General features: G+C 43.0%; 1 protein-coding gene across 7 annotated transcripts in view; it reads right to left on the bottom strand.

Moving 5' to 3' along the window:
- Positions 1-1,268: 1,268 nt before the first annotated feature.
- Positions 1,269-20,813, bottom strand: part of Elavl4 (ELAV like RNA binding protein 4) — a 94,671-nt gene continuing 75,126 nt past the window's right edge. For 4 of the 7 annotated variants that reach the window (XM_008832423.2, XM_008832421.2, XM_008832425.2 and 1 more), the window contains exons 4-7: positions 8,248-8,401; positions 6,517-6,742; positions 4,873-4,911; positions 1,269-1,851 (exon numbers count right to left, since the gene is read on the bottom strand). In XM_008832423.2, coding sequence (XP_008830645.1) covers positions 1,482-1,851; positions 4,873-4,911; positions 6,517-6,742; positions 8,248-8,401 — 789 coding nt within the window. In that variant the 3' untranslated portion in view covers positions 1,269-1,481. The remainder of the gene's footprint in view (positions 1,852-4,872; positions 4,912-6,516; positions 6,743-8,247; positions 8,402-20,813) is intronic. The other 3 variants (XM_008832422.2, XM_008832428.2, XM_008832426.1) reach the window with 1 other exon arrangement.

Here is a 20,813-nt window from a genome sequence, read left to right as displayed (position 1 = left end):
ATTTATATTATATATATACACATACACACACAACAAATGACACAGTAATATGCTTCTTCCCATAGTTTAAGTAAACAAATAAGTAGTCTAGCCAATCTAGCTATATTTGATCTCGGCCTTAGGCATCATCACACCTGTGTTAAATAAATAAGTGTTTCAAGCAACATAAACAGTGTTTCAAATATACCAACACAGCCCAGTATTATCAGCATGGGCTACAAAGTGAATTCGAAAATTTCTTAATGAATTTAAAGCAAATGTATCTTTTGTTTTCCTCTCCTAAACACGTTACATTTAACTATGATACTAAGATATGTAAATAACTTCGTAGCACCTACTGCTCAAACTAAGGAAGTTTTAGATTAAAAGGAAAACGAATCTTTTAAAGTTTTGTTCTGCTGACATCCCATACTGATGACTTAAAGAAAAACTGTCTTTCAACTCATCTCCTTGCTTTTGGGTTTTGACTGTGGGGAACTGTGGTACCCTGGGTAGAACGAACACTCCTTCCCCTAGTAATTAATATTTTATTATTACATGCTATGAAAAGATATGAAGATCATCTGTTTATAGCCCATCCTTCAAAAAACAGTCTACGAATCCAGTTTAAAACACACATCTTGATCTCTAAAAAGTTACCAGTGCAGTATGAACGCGACAAAGTTGTCAATTTCCCCTAAATTAGCCAGTCAAAATATTTTTTTCTCAAATCCAGATTCTCTTGTAAAAATTCTTTATATTTTATAAAAATAGATTTTTCTTGAAACCCATTTTCAGCAAAGAGACCACCTCTTTGGCAACAATGTTAATGTTATTAAATTGTTAATGTCATCAGGTACCCCCTTTCCCCACCCTAACAGAAGACTGTTTCAGTTCACATGATATAAAAGAAAAAAGGAAAAATAAAAAAATTTGCAAAAGTTTTTTTTTTTCATTTTTGCAATTTTTATTATTCCTCTTTAATTTGTGTGGGTTTTTTTTTTAAACCAATCTGATTGGATCAACGTTTTGAAAAAAAGAAAAATCTTTTTTTTTCTTTCTTTGAATCCTATTACTCTGTAAAAATTGTTTATTATTATTATTTTTTTTTTTGCTTTTTGTTTTTCTTCTTCAAATGAGCGAATGGTCATCTTAAAAAGACCCACCTTCAAGGAAGGCAGTAAAGTTAGCTGGCTGGGTAAAAATCCCCGCACATCGCTATCTATGTATATTATATTCAACAACGACAGCTATGAAAGAACATTCAATGCATCAAAGGTATTTTTTTGTTTTTTTTTTCTTTTTTTCTAAGCATTATAAAATCCTTTCCTGGTACACCTCAGGATAATCCAATGTTTTAATACTTAGGCAACACTGGCTTATAAAGTCCATGGTTGAATATAAGCCTTGAAAAGTTTTGTTTCTCTCTCTTTTGTGTATGTGTGTGCACTCATGTTTTGTTCGTATATATTTATATATTTTAATAAGTAAGGGTGAGAAATTCAGGACTTGTGGGCTTTGTTGGTTTTAAAGGAAACTTGCAACACTCTGTCTCCTAGGCGATAACCGTTGAGGCTGGCGATGGCCATGGCTGCCTCGTCGTAGTTGGTCATGGTGACAAAGCCAAATCCCTTGCACTTGTTGGTGTTGAAGTCACGGATGACCTTGACGTTGTTCACTGCGCCAAAGGGGCCAAAAAGCTGCCAGAGGACACTCTCGTCGGAATCAGGGGACAGGTTGTAGACGAAGATGCACCAGCCTGTTCCTGTATGACCAGGGATGTTCATTCCCACAAGGCTTGTCATTCCATCAATGGTGATTGGAGAAAACCTGGGGGGACAAGCAGAAGGGGGGACTGGTCCAGACATCAGTCTGACCATGGATGACACAGAGATGCACAGACACAGACATAGGGCAAAGGGCTGAGTGAGTTTTTACAGGAGAGTCTTCAGGGGTTCAAAACCAAAATGCAAAAGCTACCATTGGCATTTCTCCGATGGGGTGGCTGGACAGCTAAGGCATGTGCATGGCAAGAAAAAGGCCAGGTCATTTTCTAAAACCCTTGAGAAGCTTCCAGAGCAAGGCTTTTCACAGTTTTTACACAGCATATGCCCACAACATATTGATCCACCCTGACCCTACCCACCACACACAGTGAGTGCTTGGGAAAGGAACTCCGTTTCATTCATTCTGTTGTTGGGTTTATTCATTTATCAAAGCACATAACAGAACTCAGTGACCCATAGAAAACAATAGCTGTTTATTGACTGAGGGAGCAACCAACTGGTTGATGTCAATTCTTGGAAAGTTTTATTCTGTTACTTTTTAGGCATGTTGGGGGACGGCCTTAGTGTGCTCAAGTGTACCATCATCACAGTGTCTTTTGATTGACTTATGTCTGTCACAGACCTCTTGACATTACTGAAGATGGAGCTGCATGAGGATATATCTTCTTGTTAACCAGATGAGTGGTTCATGTTTCTTTTAGCTTTTACTCATAAGGGTTCTCCCTCAGAACTGGAGCAGTAATAATAGACGTATACTACTCCTTGATGCTATATTGTCTGGAATACATTTGGGAGCATCAGTGGAACAAAATTTCAAGTGGTTTGTGCATTTATAAACCTTGAATTACTATACATTAGAAAAACATAAAATGCTAATTGCCTTGTGGAAAAAACTTTCATATTAGGTTTAGAAATGTCAGGTTTTATGTAATCTTGAGAGGAAAAAACAAAAGCCTTCAGAATCTATTCACTGTTGGATAAAATAAATCCATGTAACATTTGGCAATAAATCCATGTAACATGATGGAAGAAGTGATTGGGATACTAGAGCCTATGGCAAAATGATATTGGTTCACATTCTGTTTCTGGCTGAACTTACACAGGGAGTTTTAAGCTATTCACTGATGAGTAGCTTGCTTTTTGGGGGGCTGAATTTGGTGGGGTGTATGAGAGGAGGGAATGGGAGAAGAGGAAGCCCAAATCAGACAAGAGTATGGGGCAAAATGTAATGACTCTTTAAAAATAAGCAAACACTCTTGGGGGTTCAAAAGTCTCATTAAACTTCCGTATTTAACTAGAATTTAGATAATCAAATGGCTGCTAAAATGTGTTAACATGTAGTTATGTCTAATATGTTAACATGTAGTCATGTCTAATATGTAGACATGATTTTAGCTATTGTTCACTAAGTCAATCTTCCCTCTTGCTTAAAAACTAACCATAAGACAGATGCAAAATGCATCATGATACGAATCCCTAAAGGGACCAATAACTTAATTGCTATTTGTATTATTTCTGAAGACTGTCTTCTAAACTGCTTCTCCTTTAGCTGCGTGAAGTGCCCCCTTTTAGTTTATATGCAGAAAACAACTAAGTATGTGTTCTAAGGCCAAAGTCAGAGCCAGCAAAGAGGTTTTAAGTGGGACTGCCACTCAAGTTGGTAATGGTTACCTGGAACACAAAGGTACGAAGGAGGCTGGATCTAAATCTGGGTTCAATAGAAAAAGAATCCTGTTATCAAGTAGTCCTGGCTACAGTGGATTGGGTTGGGCAGGGCTGGATTGACACCAGAGTGTGTGGCAGCATACAGGCCACAGCCGAGTCTTCCCTGGCCTTACCTATTTTAAAAGCATCACCTTTTCCCTATGACATTTGGTGCTATCTCACTAAGTCAAAGAGCAGCAAAGGGATGGGACAGAGTTAGAAGAGATGAAAGATGCCTGGGAACAGGCAAGCAGTGTGTTAGACATGTGGAGATAATTCACAGTTATTCTCACTGGTGTTAGGATTGAGATTCAAGAGGCTGGCACTCTGCTAGTGAAGTCTGCAGTCAACTTACTCCCTTCACTGTGTGCTATTTTCCAGAGTTGGGGTACTTACCATGCATGGCCAAGTATTCAAAGAGTCACAGAGAGTGGAGAGTGTGATGCAGGCTATTAGAGAGCATATCTCTTTCCCTGAACTGGATGAAGGGGAATTAAAATGTGCAGCTCTACTGAGCAAGATGATGAAGACTATGTCCCAGCAGTGCAGTGGAGCCTATCAGAAGCACGCATGGGAATCTCATGGGCACAGTGACATCACATATCCAGCTTCCCAAGATTCTGGCTTCAGATTGGGCCTGGAAAGCCTGGTGACTTCATTTGAAGTCCCAAAGCCTAGATCCCATTTGAATCCCCAGACCCATAAAAAGGTTTTAAATGAAAGAAACTGCAAGTTTGAAACCCACACACATAAGTAACCGAGGGAAGACTTAGAGTTAACTGTTAAAACCTGTAACAAAAGAAACCCCTGGTTGAGGTGCACACAGATACATTCCACTCTCAGGATGTGCTCTAAAATGCACACCAAGGTGGGGGTGGGAAATCCATGTATTAATTTATGATTTACCCAGGGCTTGTGGTCCAAAAATCTAATTTTTCCCACTGCAGAAGGCACAAGATTGTCAGCCACGATTAGCAAAATGTTCTAATTTTGATTTGCTGGAATCTGCCCTCTTAACTGAATCTTGGCATCAGTAATGCAAAACAGTTGCTCAGCAAAGTTTGCAAAATCAGCCAGAAAAAAGTCAGTGCTTTCTCCCTGAGGGAAGCAACCCAGAGGAACAGATCATCCAGGGCTTAGTAGCTGTGGCACCTGAACCATAGGGAAAGCCCACCTGCAGAAAAAGAAAAAAAAGAAAAAGAATGCAACACACAAATACATTTTTGTGTGTCCTAAAAGAAACAATATCAACTGAGGTCCAAAATTAAATTAAGAATTTGACATGCTGGTGGAAGAAAGAGGAAGAATTAAAAAAATAAAAGTAAAGTTAGTGAATTAAAAAAAATTCTAGCCCCAGTCTGTGCCAACACGGACATCTGGCAATCTGTGGAGTTTTAATTACCTCTTTACGCCATAGGCCATATTAAGCAAATTGTCCAGCCTGCAAAGAGAAGGAGGGTCTCTGGGTTAATGCCTCACAGATGGCAAGATCACTCAATGGAACTATTAATAAGAATGCTCCATTTTCAAAGAAGAAAAGCTCAACAACTTTCCCCACTGCTTAGTCTCTCCGCCGGTAGGTCCCCCTTTCCTGCTTCCAACTAACTGCAAGTAATTCATGGTCGGGTCAATGCTGGAGTCTAAAGCAAGTGTCTAATGAATCTCCTTTTCTTTCAAGGCTTGAATTAATTCAATTCCCCTCACCTCTGAGAACATTTGTGTGGATTTAATTTTATATTGTGTGTGAAATTGTTCAAAGGGGGGGAGTTGTTCTTAAATTGTTCACCTTTTACTATAATTAAGCTTGCGAATAAAGGTCTCTGTTCTAGGTTAACAATACAGGAGCACACACTATACATCAGGACAGATCTTTTCTGTTAGCCTAGCTACATTAACTAAGTCTTCTCACCACACACAATTTGGTGGAGAGAGGCAGAGAGCATTTGTGGATTAGGATTAAAAAAGAAAAGCTTAATACTTACAGCCCTCAAACACCTCCCAGCAAAATGTCATTATGCTATAATCTTCCTCACATTCACTACCTTACTTGGGGACAAGCTATTCACACCATGGGGCAGTAGTAACCATAGTTTCCACCATTAGAAGCCTGCTGGAGAGCTTTTTTTTACATAAATACTACATGTGCTTTTACACAAAATAAAAATTAGATGACTCAAACTCTACGTGAAATCATTAACCGTTTCAAAGTCATGGGGCATGCGAGGACAAAGGAAGGGACTTCTTTTTTCTTGCTGTGGCCAGATGGACCATTACTGTTACAGATAGAAGGGCCTACTATTTTCCTATGTGTGGTTTGACAAGGAGTTGGCATGTGGGTGGAATAAAATAATTGTTTAGAATTTACTAAAGGGAGGTCAAGACTGTGCTTATCTCATGCACAACACCGGCTAGTTTAAGTCCAACAGCTGTTCTGGGAGAAACCTGCCATTTAGAAATGTCCCATGGGAAATGCCTACTGCACCAGGGGATTTATTGGGTGTTGGGTACCCAAAGAAAGCACTAGTAAGGTGTGGGTGAATCTTCCTTTTCATCTTCCCACAGTACGCTGTCTTAGAGTATAAAATTAACATTAAAGAGAGTCTCTCTTCCCCTGGAATCCAAGAGTTACCTGGGGATGGAGGCCAGGACAAGCATTCTACCACGGATCTGCCTTCAGAGTCTACTCTTTGACCTTATTAGAAGTCACGGTTCTGCCTTAGGTCTAAGCCCAATGTGGCTACTTTTTCTGTAGCTCAGTGAAGCTGATCCCCTGTTTGTCTAAATACAGAAATTCCGTTTCTACTAAAGAACCTCAAGTTTGATCATATAGTCACAGTAATAAGCTAAAAGGAAGTTAGGAGGAGCATCTAGTCCGGTTATCTGATTTATCTGGGTGGGATCTGAGGCATCGGGGTAGTTTCACACAGCAATTGCTAGGGGCAGAGGCTATTAGTCTTGCTGCATCTCGGAGCTGTGGGCCCATGCCCCACTCTGACTGGTGTACGTGTAGTGGACTGCAGGTTTCTTCCTCTGGGGTTGCGCCTACCTGAACCGCTGAGCCTGATGGTGGAGAGGACCAGGGTAGCGCCGGTTGGGGGACTGGTACAGCTGGGAGAGCAGGGCCTGGCTGGACTTCTGGCTGGGGTTGTTGGCAAACTTCACAGTAATCGGTTCTGTAGCACCGCTGGGCTTCTGGCCGTTCAGCCCTTTAATGGCTTCTTCTGCCTCGATCCTCTTATCAAAGCGGATGAATCCCACCCCTCTAGATACTCCTGGAGAGAGAGAAAGATCCTTTGTAAAGAGTGAGAAAACAGCTGGTAGATATTTCTAGGACTAGGTAAGTGGGGCCCTGTGGACATTGTGTGGGGCCTCAACCCACCTCTGTGGCCAAGGCTGAGCCCATCTCCCTGAATCCCTCACCCACCAAAAGGCATCTGTGTGTATTTCCACCAGCATGGCTCTGGGCAGCTGTCTCCTACCCACAGAACACAGGGATGTTTCACTTCAGCCTTCTACCATTGCCCTGCTCAGTCTTCATCTCTCTTCAGTTAGAACTTTTTAGGTCTTCAGAGTGTCTTCCACACATCATACCTCTCATTTGTTTGGAAAGCAACCTCTGACCACTCCACAGCCTTTGGGAACGAACTCTGCTTCTTTTGTACACTTTGAAGTACCTCACTCTTCACTTGCGTAAACAAAATCCACAAAATATATTTCCTTGGCTCTTTCCTACATGCAGATAAAGTTCAGATCTCTCAGCACAACACTTAATGCCTTCGGCAATCTAGTCTCAAATCCCCTATTGGTTCTTACATCAGCCACCCTGACCTGCCTGACTTTCCTCAACAGACTGTATTCCTCTTCAACACTTTGCCTTTCAATATACTGTTCTCTGCATTTAGAATGTTATGCTCCCTTTTTTGCCGAGTAAGTTTGAGCCATTCTCTAGAGATGTTTTGATAACTGCCTCTGCAATGCAGCCTCTCCACCTATCACCACCAGGCATACTGTATGCTTTCACAGAGTAATGAACAGTCCCTGGTAAGTATTTGTCACATTGGAGTCCTGTGGAAGCAAGTACTGCATCTTTGTCCCACTGTCTCTCTGCACAGTGTTTGAGGCAGAGCCAACTTCAGTGGGAGCTAGCTACATGGTTCAAATGGTAAACTTGTATGTGCCACACTACTCTTAGAGGGTAAAGTCCAAATCAGGATCAAATTGAGGGTAGGAAAAAAAACATTTTGTCATTGTAAGTGTAATCTATGCTACCTCACATTTCTTCCTGAGAGGCGGTGGTTGGGTTTCTTTATTACGGACGAAGAAGCCCAGCACCAGAGCCTAGGCTCATTCCCCTGCACTGCTACTGACTAGCTGGTGGGAACTACCATTCATTGTAGATCTGTTTCCCACAGAATAAGGTAGGTTGAAGTTCTAACTCTATAATGTTGTGATTTGGAGCTAGAGCTATATTTGTAGGTTTTCGTATACTGGTTGAAGGATGAGAGAGACTCAGAAGGTCATACAGTCCTACTCACAACCTATTACTCAACTATTTTACAACCCTGCCAGGTGCCTTAATAGCTGCTGGAGACATTTCCACAGTAGAGAACGCTGACTTCTCAAGATGGCCCATTTTAAATTTGGGTAGTTGATGTACAAGAAGTCTTTGAAGTTAGAAATCTGTCTATTCATCCTCACCTGGAGCCACCACTGACCTACTCCCATGGGTAAGAAGGCACAGATACACAAGGAAAGAAATTACAAAGAAACACTTAACCTGTGACTTGATCAACCAGGATTCGTGAGGTGATGATACGACCATATTGCGAGAAAAGCTGCTCCAGCTCCTTCTGGGTCATGGTTTTGGGAAGGCCGCTAACGTAGAGGTTAGCATCCCTGATAGAGGCCGAGCTCGGACGGGCATATGACACCTAGGAGAAGGTAACAGGAGCTAACTGCATTACAGGCACTCATCCTTAGCGTGGAGACTGAGACAACAACCAAGACGACAGGTCCTTGTCTGCCCTCAGGACCCGCGATGTCAGCTTAAATCACCCAGTATTTCAGAATTTGAGTGAGTCTTGTAACAGTAATGAGAACCAGGAGAACAGCAATAGATGAACGAAAGGAGACTTGATGATGGAACTGAACACAAACGCACAGATCAGGGTCTCTAAGTGCAGAACAAAATAGCTACTGTGTGGCAGCTGTTAAATGCAGAACTACCCACGCATGAAGTTCTGAAGATTTACCTCCTGGATGTGGGAGTATAGAGCGTTTACTGTATCCAACACATAATAATCTTTGAATAAGTAAAAAAAAACCCACAAAATTCTGCTCTGCACATTTCTCTCCTTGCCTCATTCCCTTCTTCAAGGCATAACAGATCAGGTTCTCTGTAAGATGCTTTTACGCCCCATCCTTTGTGTTGCTCCAGTCTGTTCCCACGAGGTCTGCTCTTGCTGAATAGCTAAGTGCTGGTGAAATGGGGCTGAATGAACATCTGCTTGTGAAACTTGATATGTGACCTTGTCACATCTACAAGGACTAGTTGCCTTTAACTTTGAGGTAAGACAGATAAAACCACAGCAAACAGAAACGGGGCATGGTGGACAAGAGGGAGTGGAAGGGCAGTGGGAGAGAGCAGAGAGCGTCACTGACGCTTATAATAAGTTCCACTTTGTAAATTTGTCTTCCCAGATCTCTCAACTGCTTTTTTTCTCCCCCAAAAGCTAACACAGAAGTGTAAACAGATCTGAAATTCCATCTGCAAGAAGCCAGATCTTCAGCAGTACACATAAGCAAAGCACACCCAGCAGTCATTAATTTTAGACTTTCATTTACTTATTTATTTTTTAAAGAAAACAACATCAGACATTTGAAATATAATTTGCAGCTAGTCTAACAAAAGCACTTTCCTGCTAAAGCTATTTCTGGGGCGGTTATGGCTCAGAATAGATGATGAAAACAGTCATTTCAGAGCACATCTGACAGCAGTGGACAGGAAGGGACCTGTGTGCCTTAGCATTTTTCAGCTGGCAGTTTTATTTAATCTGTATAACAGATTCAGAACACCTGCTGTCTGTAGGGGTGAGAGTGTACATGTGTGTGATGGTGTGTGTGTGTGTATGTGTGTGTGTGGTATGATGGTGTGTATATGTGTGTGTGTGTGTGTGTGTGTGTGATGGTGTGTGTATGTGTATACAGAAAAGCGTGGGTGCACAACAAATGTTCTGCAGACTTTTGACATTAAGGACTAACCTTCAGCAGCAAGATGGACCTTGCTTCTGAGACCTTCTGGAGGTGAAAATGGGTGCAGCAAAGAGGACAAAGGATGAGCAGACCCCTCACTCATCGCACATTCTCTCCTTCTGTGACAGGGACACTGGGTCCCTTTATGAGTTCTACACCTAAAAATAGATGTTGACTCAACAGAAAATGATGTGAATGACTAATCTGCCTCACTGGCCTCCCGCTGATGGAGCCAGGCAGCTGTCTACAGTCTCTACATCTTCTAGAAACTCATGGGCAGCCTGTGAGGCCTCTTTAGGTACCACATCTTTTCAGCACATGACAGAGAGGCAGATGGGCCTTTACATGGACAATCTCTGTGTGTGTAGTCAAGAACTTCATGTGATTGCCTGGTAGGCTTTACTCCACAGTTGGTTCTCCCTTCCCTGTCCTCTAAGAGACAAGATCAGGTTATAACAGAGGAGAACTGTTTTTCAGTCAGGAGGAAGCGGGAAGAGGAAGTAGGAAGTACGGAAGAGGAAATAGTGTGATTCGTCCATAGTAATGACTTCCCTGAGTCACCTGCCACTGATATGATCTCAATGCATTTGTGCATGTATTTGCTCAGGGGAGGAGCTTTCCCATGTGCTTCTTCAGGTCCAAATCTCACTCCAATAAGGGCTAAAACGCCACCTTCTTCTGTCAGCCTTCTCTGTCTGACATTGGCTCATTCTCAGACTCTCCTCAGCAGTGTACTCATTCTAACCTTAACTCACCATCTAGCCTGATGGTTCTCTTAATGTTGGTGTGTGTGTGTGTGTGTGTGTGTGTGTGTGTATGTGTGTACGAGCATGCACGTGTATGAGAATGCACATGTAAGCATGCACATGAACATGTACATGTGTGTGAGCATGAACATGTGAGTGTGTGTGTGTGTGTGTGTGTGTGTGTGTGTGTTATTCATGTCTGTAACTCTACCTCTCTATAGAGACTCTGAAACCTGCAGGGCACAAAACCTACTGATGAATGATGCTGATGTGAATTGTTCTTCGGAGAAACTATATCTTAGTTCCCCCAATAAGGAGATACAGAGCCAAACACTCAGAATCCTACTTGTGTGTCCCCACTAACCTATGAGCTAAACGACAGGTGTCCTACTCTTTAGTGTCTGGGGTTGGAAGGAAAGAAGTCTGTTTCAAGACTAGACATCACTTTTCTTAGCAAACATTTCCGGAGGCTCCACTATGTGTGGTAGGCAAGGACTAGGCATACTTGTTGGCTTTAAAGGATCTCCGAGTTCAATAGTGGTAATAGATAATTCATAGGAGGTGCTAGTAAATATGGGGTGAGTGGGAGAATGAATGGTTAAACATGTACACCAACTGTCATAAAGCCATAAGATGTGTGCCATGTCAGGGCTATATTTGAGTGTGAATCAAACACGGAGGAGAGATAAATCAAGTGCTACAAGGGCCAAGAAGACAGAGCTGCAGTGAGACTGGTGGTGAGATGGGTGGCTGTGAGGTCAGGAAATGGTGGCCTGGTAATAGCTGCCTTCTGCTTTGAGGGTAAATGAAATGATGAAAGTCAAGGGTTTAGGAAAGTGCCTGCATAGTGCATTGACTACTATCTAATGAATGCACAACACACAGTAGTGACCTTGATTCTCATAGTTCTGGGTGGTTGGAGATGGGGTCCAGAAAGGAGCAAGTTGAGGACAGACCCTGCTAGGCAAAAAGAGTTATCACTGGAAAGTCAATGATACAACCAAATCCAAGTCCCCAAAAGATGATCCAAGGGCAGAATCTTAGCTAGGGAGAAATTACTGCTACAGTCCCCCAGAGACTGACCCCAGTCATAGGGGTCTGGGGAACAGCATCTGGATCATTCTATCCCCAGTCTAACTCCTGCTTAGATTTCTCCTCTATTTGGAGCCTTAAGTTATCATTCTTTTAGCTATCTGTGTACAGAACCTATAAGGGGAGGACTGGGCAAGAATGACAGGGAAATCATTTTTCCACATGGGATATCCGAATATTCATCCTGGAAGCTAAAAGTTTCATGTCTGAGAGGTGGAGTGATGGCTCAGTACTTAAGAACACTGGCCTCTTGCCAGAGGACCTGGGTTCAGTTCTCAGCACCCACATGGTGGCTAACAACTCTTCATAACTCCAGTTCCATGGGATCTGGCACCCTCTCCTGGCCTCTGCAGGGACTGCACAACACAAGTGCACATGTAAGCATGCACATGAACATGTACATGTGTGTGAGCATGAACATGTGAGTGTGTGTGTGTGTGTGTGTGTGTGTTATTCATGTCTGTGACTCTACCTCTCAGTATAGAGCCTGAAACCTGCAGGGCACAAAACCTACTGATGAATGATGCTGATGTGAATTGTTCTTCGGAGAAACTATATCTTAGTTCCCCCACTAAGGTGATACAGAGCCAAACACTCAGAATCCTACTTGTGTGTCCCCACTAACCTATGAGCTAAACGACAGGTGTCCTACTCTTTAGTGTCTGGGGTTGGAAGGAAAGAAGTCTGTTTCAAGACTAGACATCACTTTTCTTAGCAAACATTTCCGGAGGCTCCACTATGTTTGGTAGGCAAGGACTAGGCATACTTGTTGGCTTTAAAGGATCTCCGAGTTCAATAGTGGTAATAGATAATTCATAGGAGGTGCTAGTAAATATGGGGTGAGTGGGAGAATGAATGGTTAAACATGTACACCAACTGTCATAAAGCCATAAGATGTGTGCCATGTCAGGGCTATATTTGAGTGTGAATCAAACACGGAGGAGAGATAAATCAAGTGCTACAAGGGCCAAGAAGACAGAGCTGCAGTGAGACTGGTGGTGAGATGGGTGGCTGTGAGGTCAGGAAATGGTGGCCTGGTAATAGCTGCCTTCTGCTTTGAGGGTAAATGAAATGATGAAAGTCAAGGGTTTAGGAAAGTGCCTGCATAGTGCATTGACTACTATCTAATGAATGCACAACACACAGTAGTGACCTTGATTCTCATAGTTCTGGGTGGTTGGAGATGGGGTCCAGAAAGGAGCAAGTTGAGGACAGACCCTGCTAGGCAAAAAGAGTTATCACTGGAAAGTCAATGATACAACCAAATCCAAGTCCCCAAAAGATGATCCAAGGGCAGAATCTTAGCTAGGGAGAAATTACTGCTACAGTCCCCCAGAGACTGACCCCAGTCATAGGGGTCTGGGGAACAGCATCTGGATCATTCTATCCCCAGTCTAACTCCTGCTTAGATTTCTCCTCTATTTGGAGCCTTAAGTTATCATTCTTTTAGCTATCTGTGTACAGAACCTATAAGGGGAGGACTGGGCAAGAATGACAGGGAAATCATTTTTCCACATGGGATATCCGAATATTCATCCTGGAAGCTAAAAGTTTCATGTCTGAGAGGTGGAGTGATGGCTCAGTACTTAAGAACACTGGCCTCTTGCCAGAGGACCTGGGTTCAGTTCTCAGCACCCACATGGTGGCTAACAACTCTTCATAACTCCAGTTCCATGGGATCTAGCACCCTCTCCTGGCCTCTGCAGGGACTGCACAACACAAGTGCACTTACATACATGCAGACAAAATAAATAATAAAAAATTCAAGTTTCCTCAGGCATTTATTAAATTATAATTGAAGGACTACAAATATCAGTTCCTTTGTTAAACTGAAACACCCATTTTCCCCCTCAAAATGGTGGCATTCAGTGCCTGCAAAGGATTTTGGCATTGGTGGCATGCTAGCCCTCCTGAGCCAGTGGCCTAGAGCTCCTGGTTCCCAATGCTACAGACAGTGCTGTTTCCTCTTGCCTTGAATCACCAAGATCCAGCCCATCTGATGACAAAACTGGCATTTCTAGGTCAGCACAGATCTTGTTCTGGATAGAAATGGGAGAAGCCACCCCTTCTTGGCTAAGGGTACAGTCACCTAAAGCAGGTGACTGTAAATGGCTGACTTTACAGATGAGCTTGACAGTGACTTTTAACATTTCCAACCCCCTACTTCCCTCTATTCCTGCTGGTTTGCAGTCCCCCACCCTCTACAAAAAGGACACAACAGCAAACTTATGCACCTTAGCTTTAGATGGCCTCTAGCACTCATTAGCTGTGTGGCCTTGAAAAGTCTCAATTATCAAAAAGGGTAGTTCTCCTTTGATGGATTATTGTAAAGAATTGGTAATACACTGGATGTGCCTGGCACTTACCTGGAGCTTAGTAAATAGAATTAGATACAGGTTTTTGTGAACCTTCCTGGGCGAATAGGCCCCATTGGGGCAATCTCTTGAATTTTACCAAACAAGTGTCTGAAATACTTCCAGTGAACACCTGTACCCCTTTGGTGGTGTCTGGACCGTTTTAGCACACCACTGTCAGGAATTTCCTCTAATATCTCATTTCACATTCAAAAAATACTGGCTACTTTCCAAAATGATTTCCTGACCCTATCACTCACCACAAACGGAGGAGCACGACCAAGGCTGGACAATGTTTCTTCCCACCCAGCACCTGCAGATCCCTTTACCTGTACACAGCCAAGGCGTGGCCTGCACAGGGTGGGAGAAACAGCAGGGCCTGGGGAAAGGTACTTCCTGAATATCACAGTAACACTTCTCACTTCTTGTCTGACCGCTGTGATGGAGAGGACATGGAAAACATGGCAAAGTCACGATCTTGTAGTTGTGAGAACTGAGAGGAAAGGGCATATGTCTCAGTCCTGAAAGCTGTTCCTCTCGGAGACCACTGGTATGAGACGAGAGTTCCCACTTGGTACGTGCCAGGCCCTGGGATGGGTGCTAGTGTTGTCTCTGCTTCAAAAATCCCAGTCTGGTGAGGGATTTAATCAAATGATGAGTGTAGCACAGAGCTATTAGTGGGGTCAAGGAGATACTTGCGTCTCACTTCTGTTATTTCCCTCCATGTGGAGGGAGCCCCTGCAGAAACAGTCTAGGCCTCTCTCTAGCACTTCATCCATTCTTCTGGGCGAGGGAAAGTAACAATTCTGACTGGAAGTTTCAATCAAGAAACTGGGCATGTTAGTTTTAGTTGCTGCCAGGTGCCAGCCCAAAGTACAAACTCTGCTCTAGGCTCTAAATTCTAGGAAGGCAGGCTCTAATCTCATTCTGGGAGGCCTCTGGAGTCCAGAGCACCCATGATAGGGTATATCAGTCTGTCAGTATAGTGGTCAGTGTTAGGAAGCCAAGTGTGTCCATGTAACCCATTTAGGCCTTAATCAGTAATAAAAATAACCACAGGATTCCACATATACCCCACCCCTTACCTCCTAATTGATTTAAAACTTATTTATATGTACAAAGCAGTGATGTCATTTGTTGGGCTCCTTTGAGTTATAATAATGACATGACCTCTGGACATTTTCATGAGCTCAGAATTCTATTCACAAAACTGCTGTCTACAATCCCATGTTTCATGATCAATGGAGTTTAGAGGTGACAAGACATAATACTGGTGATTCCAGAAGAACAGTTTCTAAAATTGACTCCATAGAAACTTAATGCTAGAAGTGGCCTTGAAAATTCTGGGCAGAATCCAAGAAGGGGTTCCTGTCTGCCTTAGATATTTCCAAGAACAGGAAGTTCGCTACCACATATAGATTCTACACTCTAACTGGACATCACTGACTATTGGAAAACTCTTCCTTCTATACCCCCGGACTTACCTTTCTTGTTCTCACCCTACTTTATCTTTTTACAAATGTTTCTTAGAGCATTAGGTAACTGTATTTTGAAACATGTCAGTACAAAGCTTATGCTGCTTTAACTGACGTTGAGATTCCAGTATAGAATGAAAAAGGATATAGAGGGTAAGAGGCTTTGCTATTGGCGAACTGAAGTGAATTCTGTTCACTTTCTAGATGTGTGACCTTGTAGTAAGTCACTTAATCTTTCTGAGTAAAAGTTTAGAAGCTCTCTAAGAGGGCTGTTTGCATGTAAGATTCCTAGGCACGACAGTTGGCGCAAAGTAAGTACTCAGTGAACAGTGGTTTTGATGTGGCTGCTAGGTAAACAGCCCTTATTCTAGATCCTGGGGAGCAGATATGTATACAACAGCCTCTGACACTTAGGATGATTAGTCTAGCAGAGGAGACGTGCACAAACTCATTATTTGAAGATCAGGCTCCAGATTTCCCCCAGTCTGTTATAACACCCTAGTCTCTGAGCGAATATGAACTCCGCAGAACAGGCAAGTCCCCAGGGAACATTCATTCTAAAGGAACCAGAAGAATGGCACCAGAGAACAGACTCTGGTGCTGCTAGAGCTTCTGTGACAAGCCCTCCAAGGGACCTGTAATCCCACCTCTGGGAGCAGGCAGAGCAGAAAACAGCCAGCTGGCTCCTAGAAACAACAGCTTTGATTGTGAGGATCAGTTTACCTCTGTGCCTGTGGCTGCAGCCCTGCTCTCAAGCAGGACAGGTGTTTGCTTTTGTAGCTCCATCCTTTATGTTCCACCCTGTACCTACCACATGATACAGGCTATCCTAAAAGAATATTGGGGATAAAGCATCATGGTAACATCTCTGATATATTTTGATCCTGTCACTTCTCCCTGCTTAGAACTCTCCACTGGGTTTTTAACATCTTGTAGGAAGTCTGAACCCTTTACCTGGGCATTCAAAGTCCCCTGGCATCTGGTCCAACCTCTCATCTCCTGCTGACTTCTTCATGCTTCATTTCAAACAGAAACATAGTCACATGTTTCTGGGTATGTGCTGCAGGTTTCTTCCACCATATCTTTGTTATTGCTGTTTGTTTATCCTTATGGCAAAATGAACTCCTACTCTGAGCCCAGCCACCAACTCCATGAGGCCTAGGCATACATGACTGCTCTCTCCTTGGATGCCACAGAAGATGTATGTCTCAATGGCAGCTGCTGTTACACCCTGCCTCCCATCATAGTTGTTTGTATTAATACCTTACCTGACCTATCAGGTTGCACATCCCGGTGATCTCCACACACTCACTTTATAGTCTAGTTTCAAAGCCTTATTAGGACAGGAGCTCAATTGAAATGAAATGTGTAATTTATGTTTTTCAGTGGATTTCATCTACTTTCCCAGATGCTGACTCATGTGGAAAGAAAAAAACCATGGAGTTAAGGACAATCTAAGATTATCATAAGAGTGTCTGGCACATAGTAGGCCTGGTATATCTTTTAAAGAAAAGCCACTGTGATGATAGATTCATGTTCCTTGAAACTTCTTTTTAAAAAATTTCATAAAGGCAGGGTATGGTAGTGCATTCCTCTAATCTCAGCACTCCACAGGCAGAAAGAAGCAGAGGCAGTTGGATCTCTGTGAGTTAGAGGCCAGTCTGGTCTACAAAGCCTGCCAGGGTTACACAGTGAGACCCTGCCTCAAAAAAAAAATCCATCACGTTATCAAAGGAGCTTACTTAATAAGAGTAAGCTTATTAAGTTAAGCTCTGTTTGACTAGTAGCCTCCATATAGGAGAGATATGGGAAGGTTTCATGTTGTGATTAGGGGAAGAGCTGAGGCAAGAGCCTCAGCCCCAGTCTTCTCTAAATATCAATCCCTGCCTCCTGCTTTATGAAACTAGCAAGAGTACGGTGGTCTTCTGGAGACTGCAATACTTTCCACCATGCAGAACTTTTGTGTATATTGTCTGTGTCTGGTAAGGGTGCGCTTCATTCTCTTTTATGCATTTCCCAAACAGGTGAATGAAAAAACAGTCCTACCTGCTCTCTGCATCTCTGCCATTTACCCTAGGAGTTGGCCTACTCATGGACATTCCAAGGAACATTTGTTGAGAACTCACGGTAAGCCATGATCACCTCCATGATGAAAAATCCTTATTTCCAATTTTCAGATGATGAATTCAGACTTAGAGAGATCAACTACTTGTCCAAGGTCACACAGCTGAACTAAGACAAACTTGGATGTGACTCAAAGTTCTGGGATCTTTCCACTGTGCCCCACCAACCAGGACAGTGAAATACAAGCCATGTTCTTGGCACAAACTGTTAACTTTTCTTGGGAAGATACCAAGTTGGAATGGCCATGCTGTAATATTTTATTAGACTGATGGAGCTCGAAAGAATTATTCTGTAGATGAGGAAATATATTCAGAGAAATAAAGTAAGTTACCCAAGGTCACCTCTAATAGTTTCATAGCATAGCTGGGACTTTTGAATGCACAAAAAGGAGAAAAAGAAGAGGGATAGGACATTCTATGGCCTTTAACATACCAGCCATCCTACCCCGAGGCTTCATGATCATGATCACTTCATAGAACCAATTCTTTAATCCTAGGGCCACACATGTCCGAGGCTAGCACCATCCCACAGAACTTTCTGAGATCAGGAAAAGATTTGATATCTATACCATCCAGTATGATAGCCATTAGCTACAAACAGCTACTGAACACTTCAAACATGCTTTGTTTGACTGAGGAACTTAACTTTCAAATTACAACGTGGGGTTAGTGGCTACTATACTGAGTTGAGAAGCTCTAGGCCCAGAAACAAAGTTGTAGCATCTTAGAGCAAGAAGGGAGTTTAGGGTCATCTAGTCAGAATTCATGCTGGGACAGCATTTCTGCACCATCTGCATGGGTTCCATTTTAATGGCTTTGATGATGAAGGACTCACTACTATTCAAGGCAAACATTCTACTGATAGCTACGTAAGGCTCTCTTCCCAGATGCTTTAAGTATAAGACTGAATTAATGCTTTAGCCTCACTGCAAAAATTTCTCTCCAAGAAAGTGGCACAGAAGCCATTGTGGGGTAGAATGTGTTTACAAGAGCTCTCTCTGCATCTTGGTTATTCACCTCTGGACAAAGTAGAGTGTCAGGACTCTTTAAAACAGGGAAACAATAGGCTGGAGAGATGGCTCAGTGGTTAAGAACACTGGCTGTTCTTGCAGAAGACCTGGGTTCGAATCCCAGCACCCACATGGCAGCTAATAACTGTCCATAACTCTAGTTCCAGGGGATCCTACAGCCTCTTCTGTCTTCCGCAGGCACTGCACGACACGGGTGCACTTACCTACATGCAGGCAATACACACATACACATAAAATAAAATAAAAACATTAAAAAACCCACAACAAACAGGGAAACACCAAGCAGGCTTGTGACAGGAGGGCCACCGTGTCTTCTAACCTGGAGGGCATAATACTAAAACAGCTCAAGGTGCTGACTTTCCAGAGCTGCTCACACTACCCTGTCAGCTTCTTCAAGGCTTGCAGATGGCAAAAGCTCGCAAACGTCATCCTTGGACCTCTGAAAACCTAAGTGTCCTCCCATTTTGTACCTGTTAAGTTCTCATTTATAATCCAGACCGAGGACATTGAGAATGACCTTCAGTGCACTGGGATCACACTGGCCTGAGAGAGCAGAACTGAGTTTCTATTTCCAATCCCCTCTATTTGTATGTTTTAGATATTATCCACTTAAAGAAAGTTAACAGGGCATCTGAAAACAGAGCAGACAAATATATTCTCCAATAAAGAGGGGCAGCTGGTATAACTTGGATAAATGCATCTCTAGTTTCAATGGCCTATCCCTGGCCCTCTCTTTGGGGCGTCAATGATCCAGCCACCCCGTTGACCTTGGCAGCAAAGGGTTCCTGCCCTCTCTCAGACTACAGCAACAATGGAGGGGGTGGGGGTGTCTTTTTATTATTAACAAGACTGAGGGAGGCAGGCTATTATTTCTGGGTGGGGTGATATCTGTCAGCAAAAAAATGATCTGCTAACTCTCCGGGAAGCATTAAGAGCCGTGATAGGAGAAATAATTGCTTATGCAGGGTGCAAAGAAAAGATGCCTCAGCGGAATGGAGGCCTTTAGCAAGGCAGGTGGATAGCAGAAGAAGGGGGGGCAGGGAGGAGGAGGAGGCCGCCTGAGACCCCTGGCAAGAGAAAGAAGTGGGAGGGGTGAATGGGAACCTGCAAAGCTCAAGTGTAGAGAAGTCCCCTGGAGGCACTGCTAGTGCTATTAGGAGAATAGAAGGAAAATAGAGAAATCCTTAAGCAGCATCCTTACAGGAGCAGAGGGGTAACCTGCTCACTCCCTTCTGGGAGAAGGGAGGTCAGGTCTCTCCTTCCAAAGAGCTTTTTCTCCCACCAGCTCATTTCTTAGTTCTGTTCCCCAAAGCACTGGGCTGCTACCTCCTGATGAGGCACATTTCTTACCTACCACCCGCCCCCAACTGAGTGCCAGCTCTCTGGAGTTTACTCAGAGTGGCAGAGGCAGCCCCTTATTCTGAGCCTAGTTCCGAGATGGCTCACACCCCAGTTTGCTCAAGAACTGTGCTCTGAAAATGTTTTATCATATCAAGTTGTATTTTTATCATTTAGTATGAGCTTCATGTAATGATTAGAGAGAGTCACAAAATCATTAATAAACATGTAATTCAATGAGGAAAAGACAAAAATACAGATATACATATATCACACACATACACACACATTCCAAATTATTTAGCAAAAAGCTCTTAATAATGAGTAACCAATAAAAACTGAAATCTAAGGTTGATAAAATGTACTACAGCAGCCTGCAAATTATTTCATTGTCAAACACTGCATGTGACACACTGTCACCAGTGTGACAATGGACATGCTTGGACCTTTATTTTGACCAGACTACTCTACTACTACACCTTGCACAGTTCCCTGTCTCCCCTCCAGCATCCAATGGGAAGCTCTGTAGCCCATGACCACACCTTTACCTCACTGCACCAGAGCTACTCTTTTCTATGTCTAAGTCCCTGCTCCTCCCCACTGCCAAGAGTGAAGCGACAGAGGCAGAGCAAACATGGACACTTCTCCAATTCTGATTCTCACATTTACGTCAAAGCCCAAATACGAGTTACATCACTTTGAAAGGTTTAGCAGGAGTGATAGCAAACCCTCAAACTCCATTTGAGCCATGATTTCCTGAAGGTTCCCAGTGTAACTTGAAAATCAACCCAAACAAAACTTTGATGAACATATTTGTTTTGAAGATATTATAGAATCATGTAACTTCCTTCCTTTCCTTCCCTCCCTCCCTCCCTTCCTTCCTTCCTTCCTTCCTTCCTTCCTTCCTTCCTTCCTTCCTTCCTTCCTTCCTT

Source organism: Nannospalax galili, unplaced genomic scaffold (assembly GCF_000622305.1).
Source record: "Nannospalax galili isolate Female #2095 unplaced genomic scaffold, S.galili_v1.0 scaffold655, whole genome shotgun sequence".
Taxonomy (NCBI): Eukaryota; Metazoa; Chordata; class Mammalia; order Rodentia; family Spalacidae; genus Nannospalax; species Nannospalax galili.
This window is presented reverse-complemented; position numbering and strand designations above follow the sequence as displayed.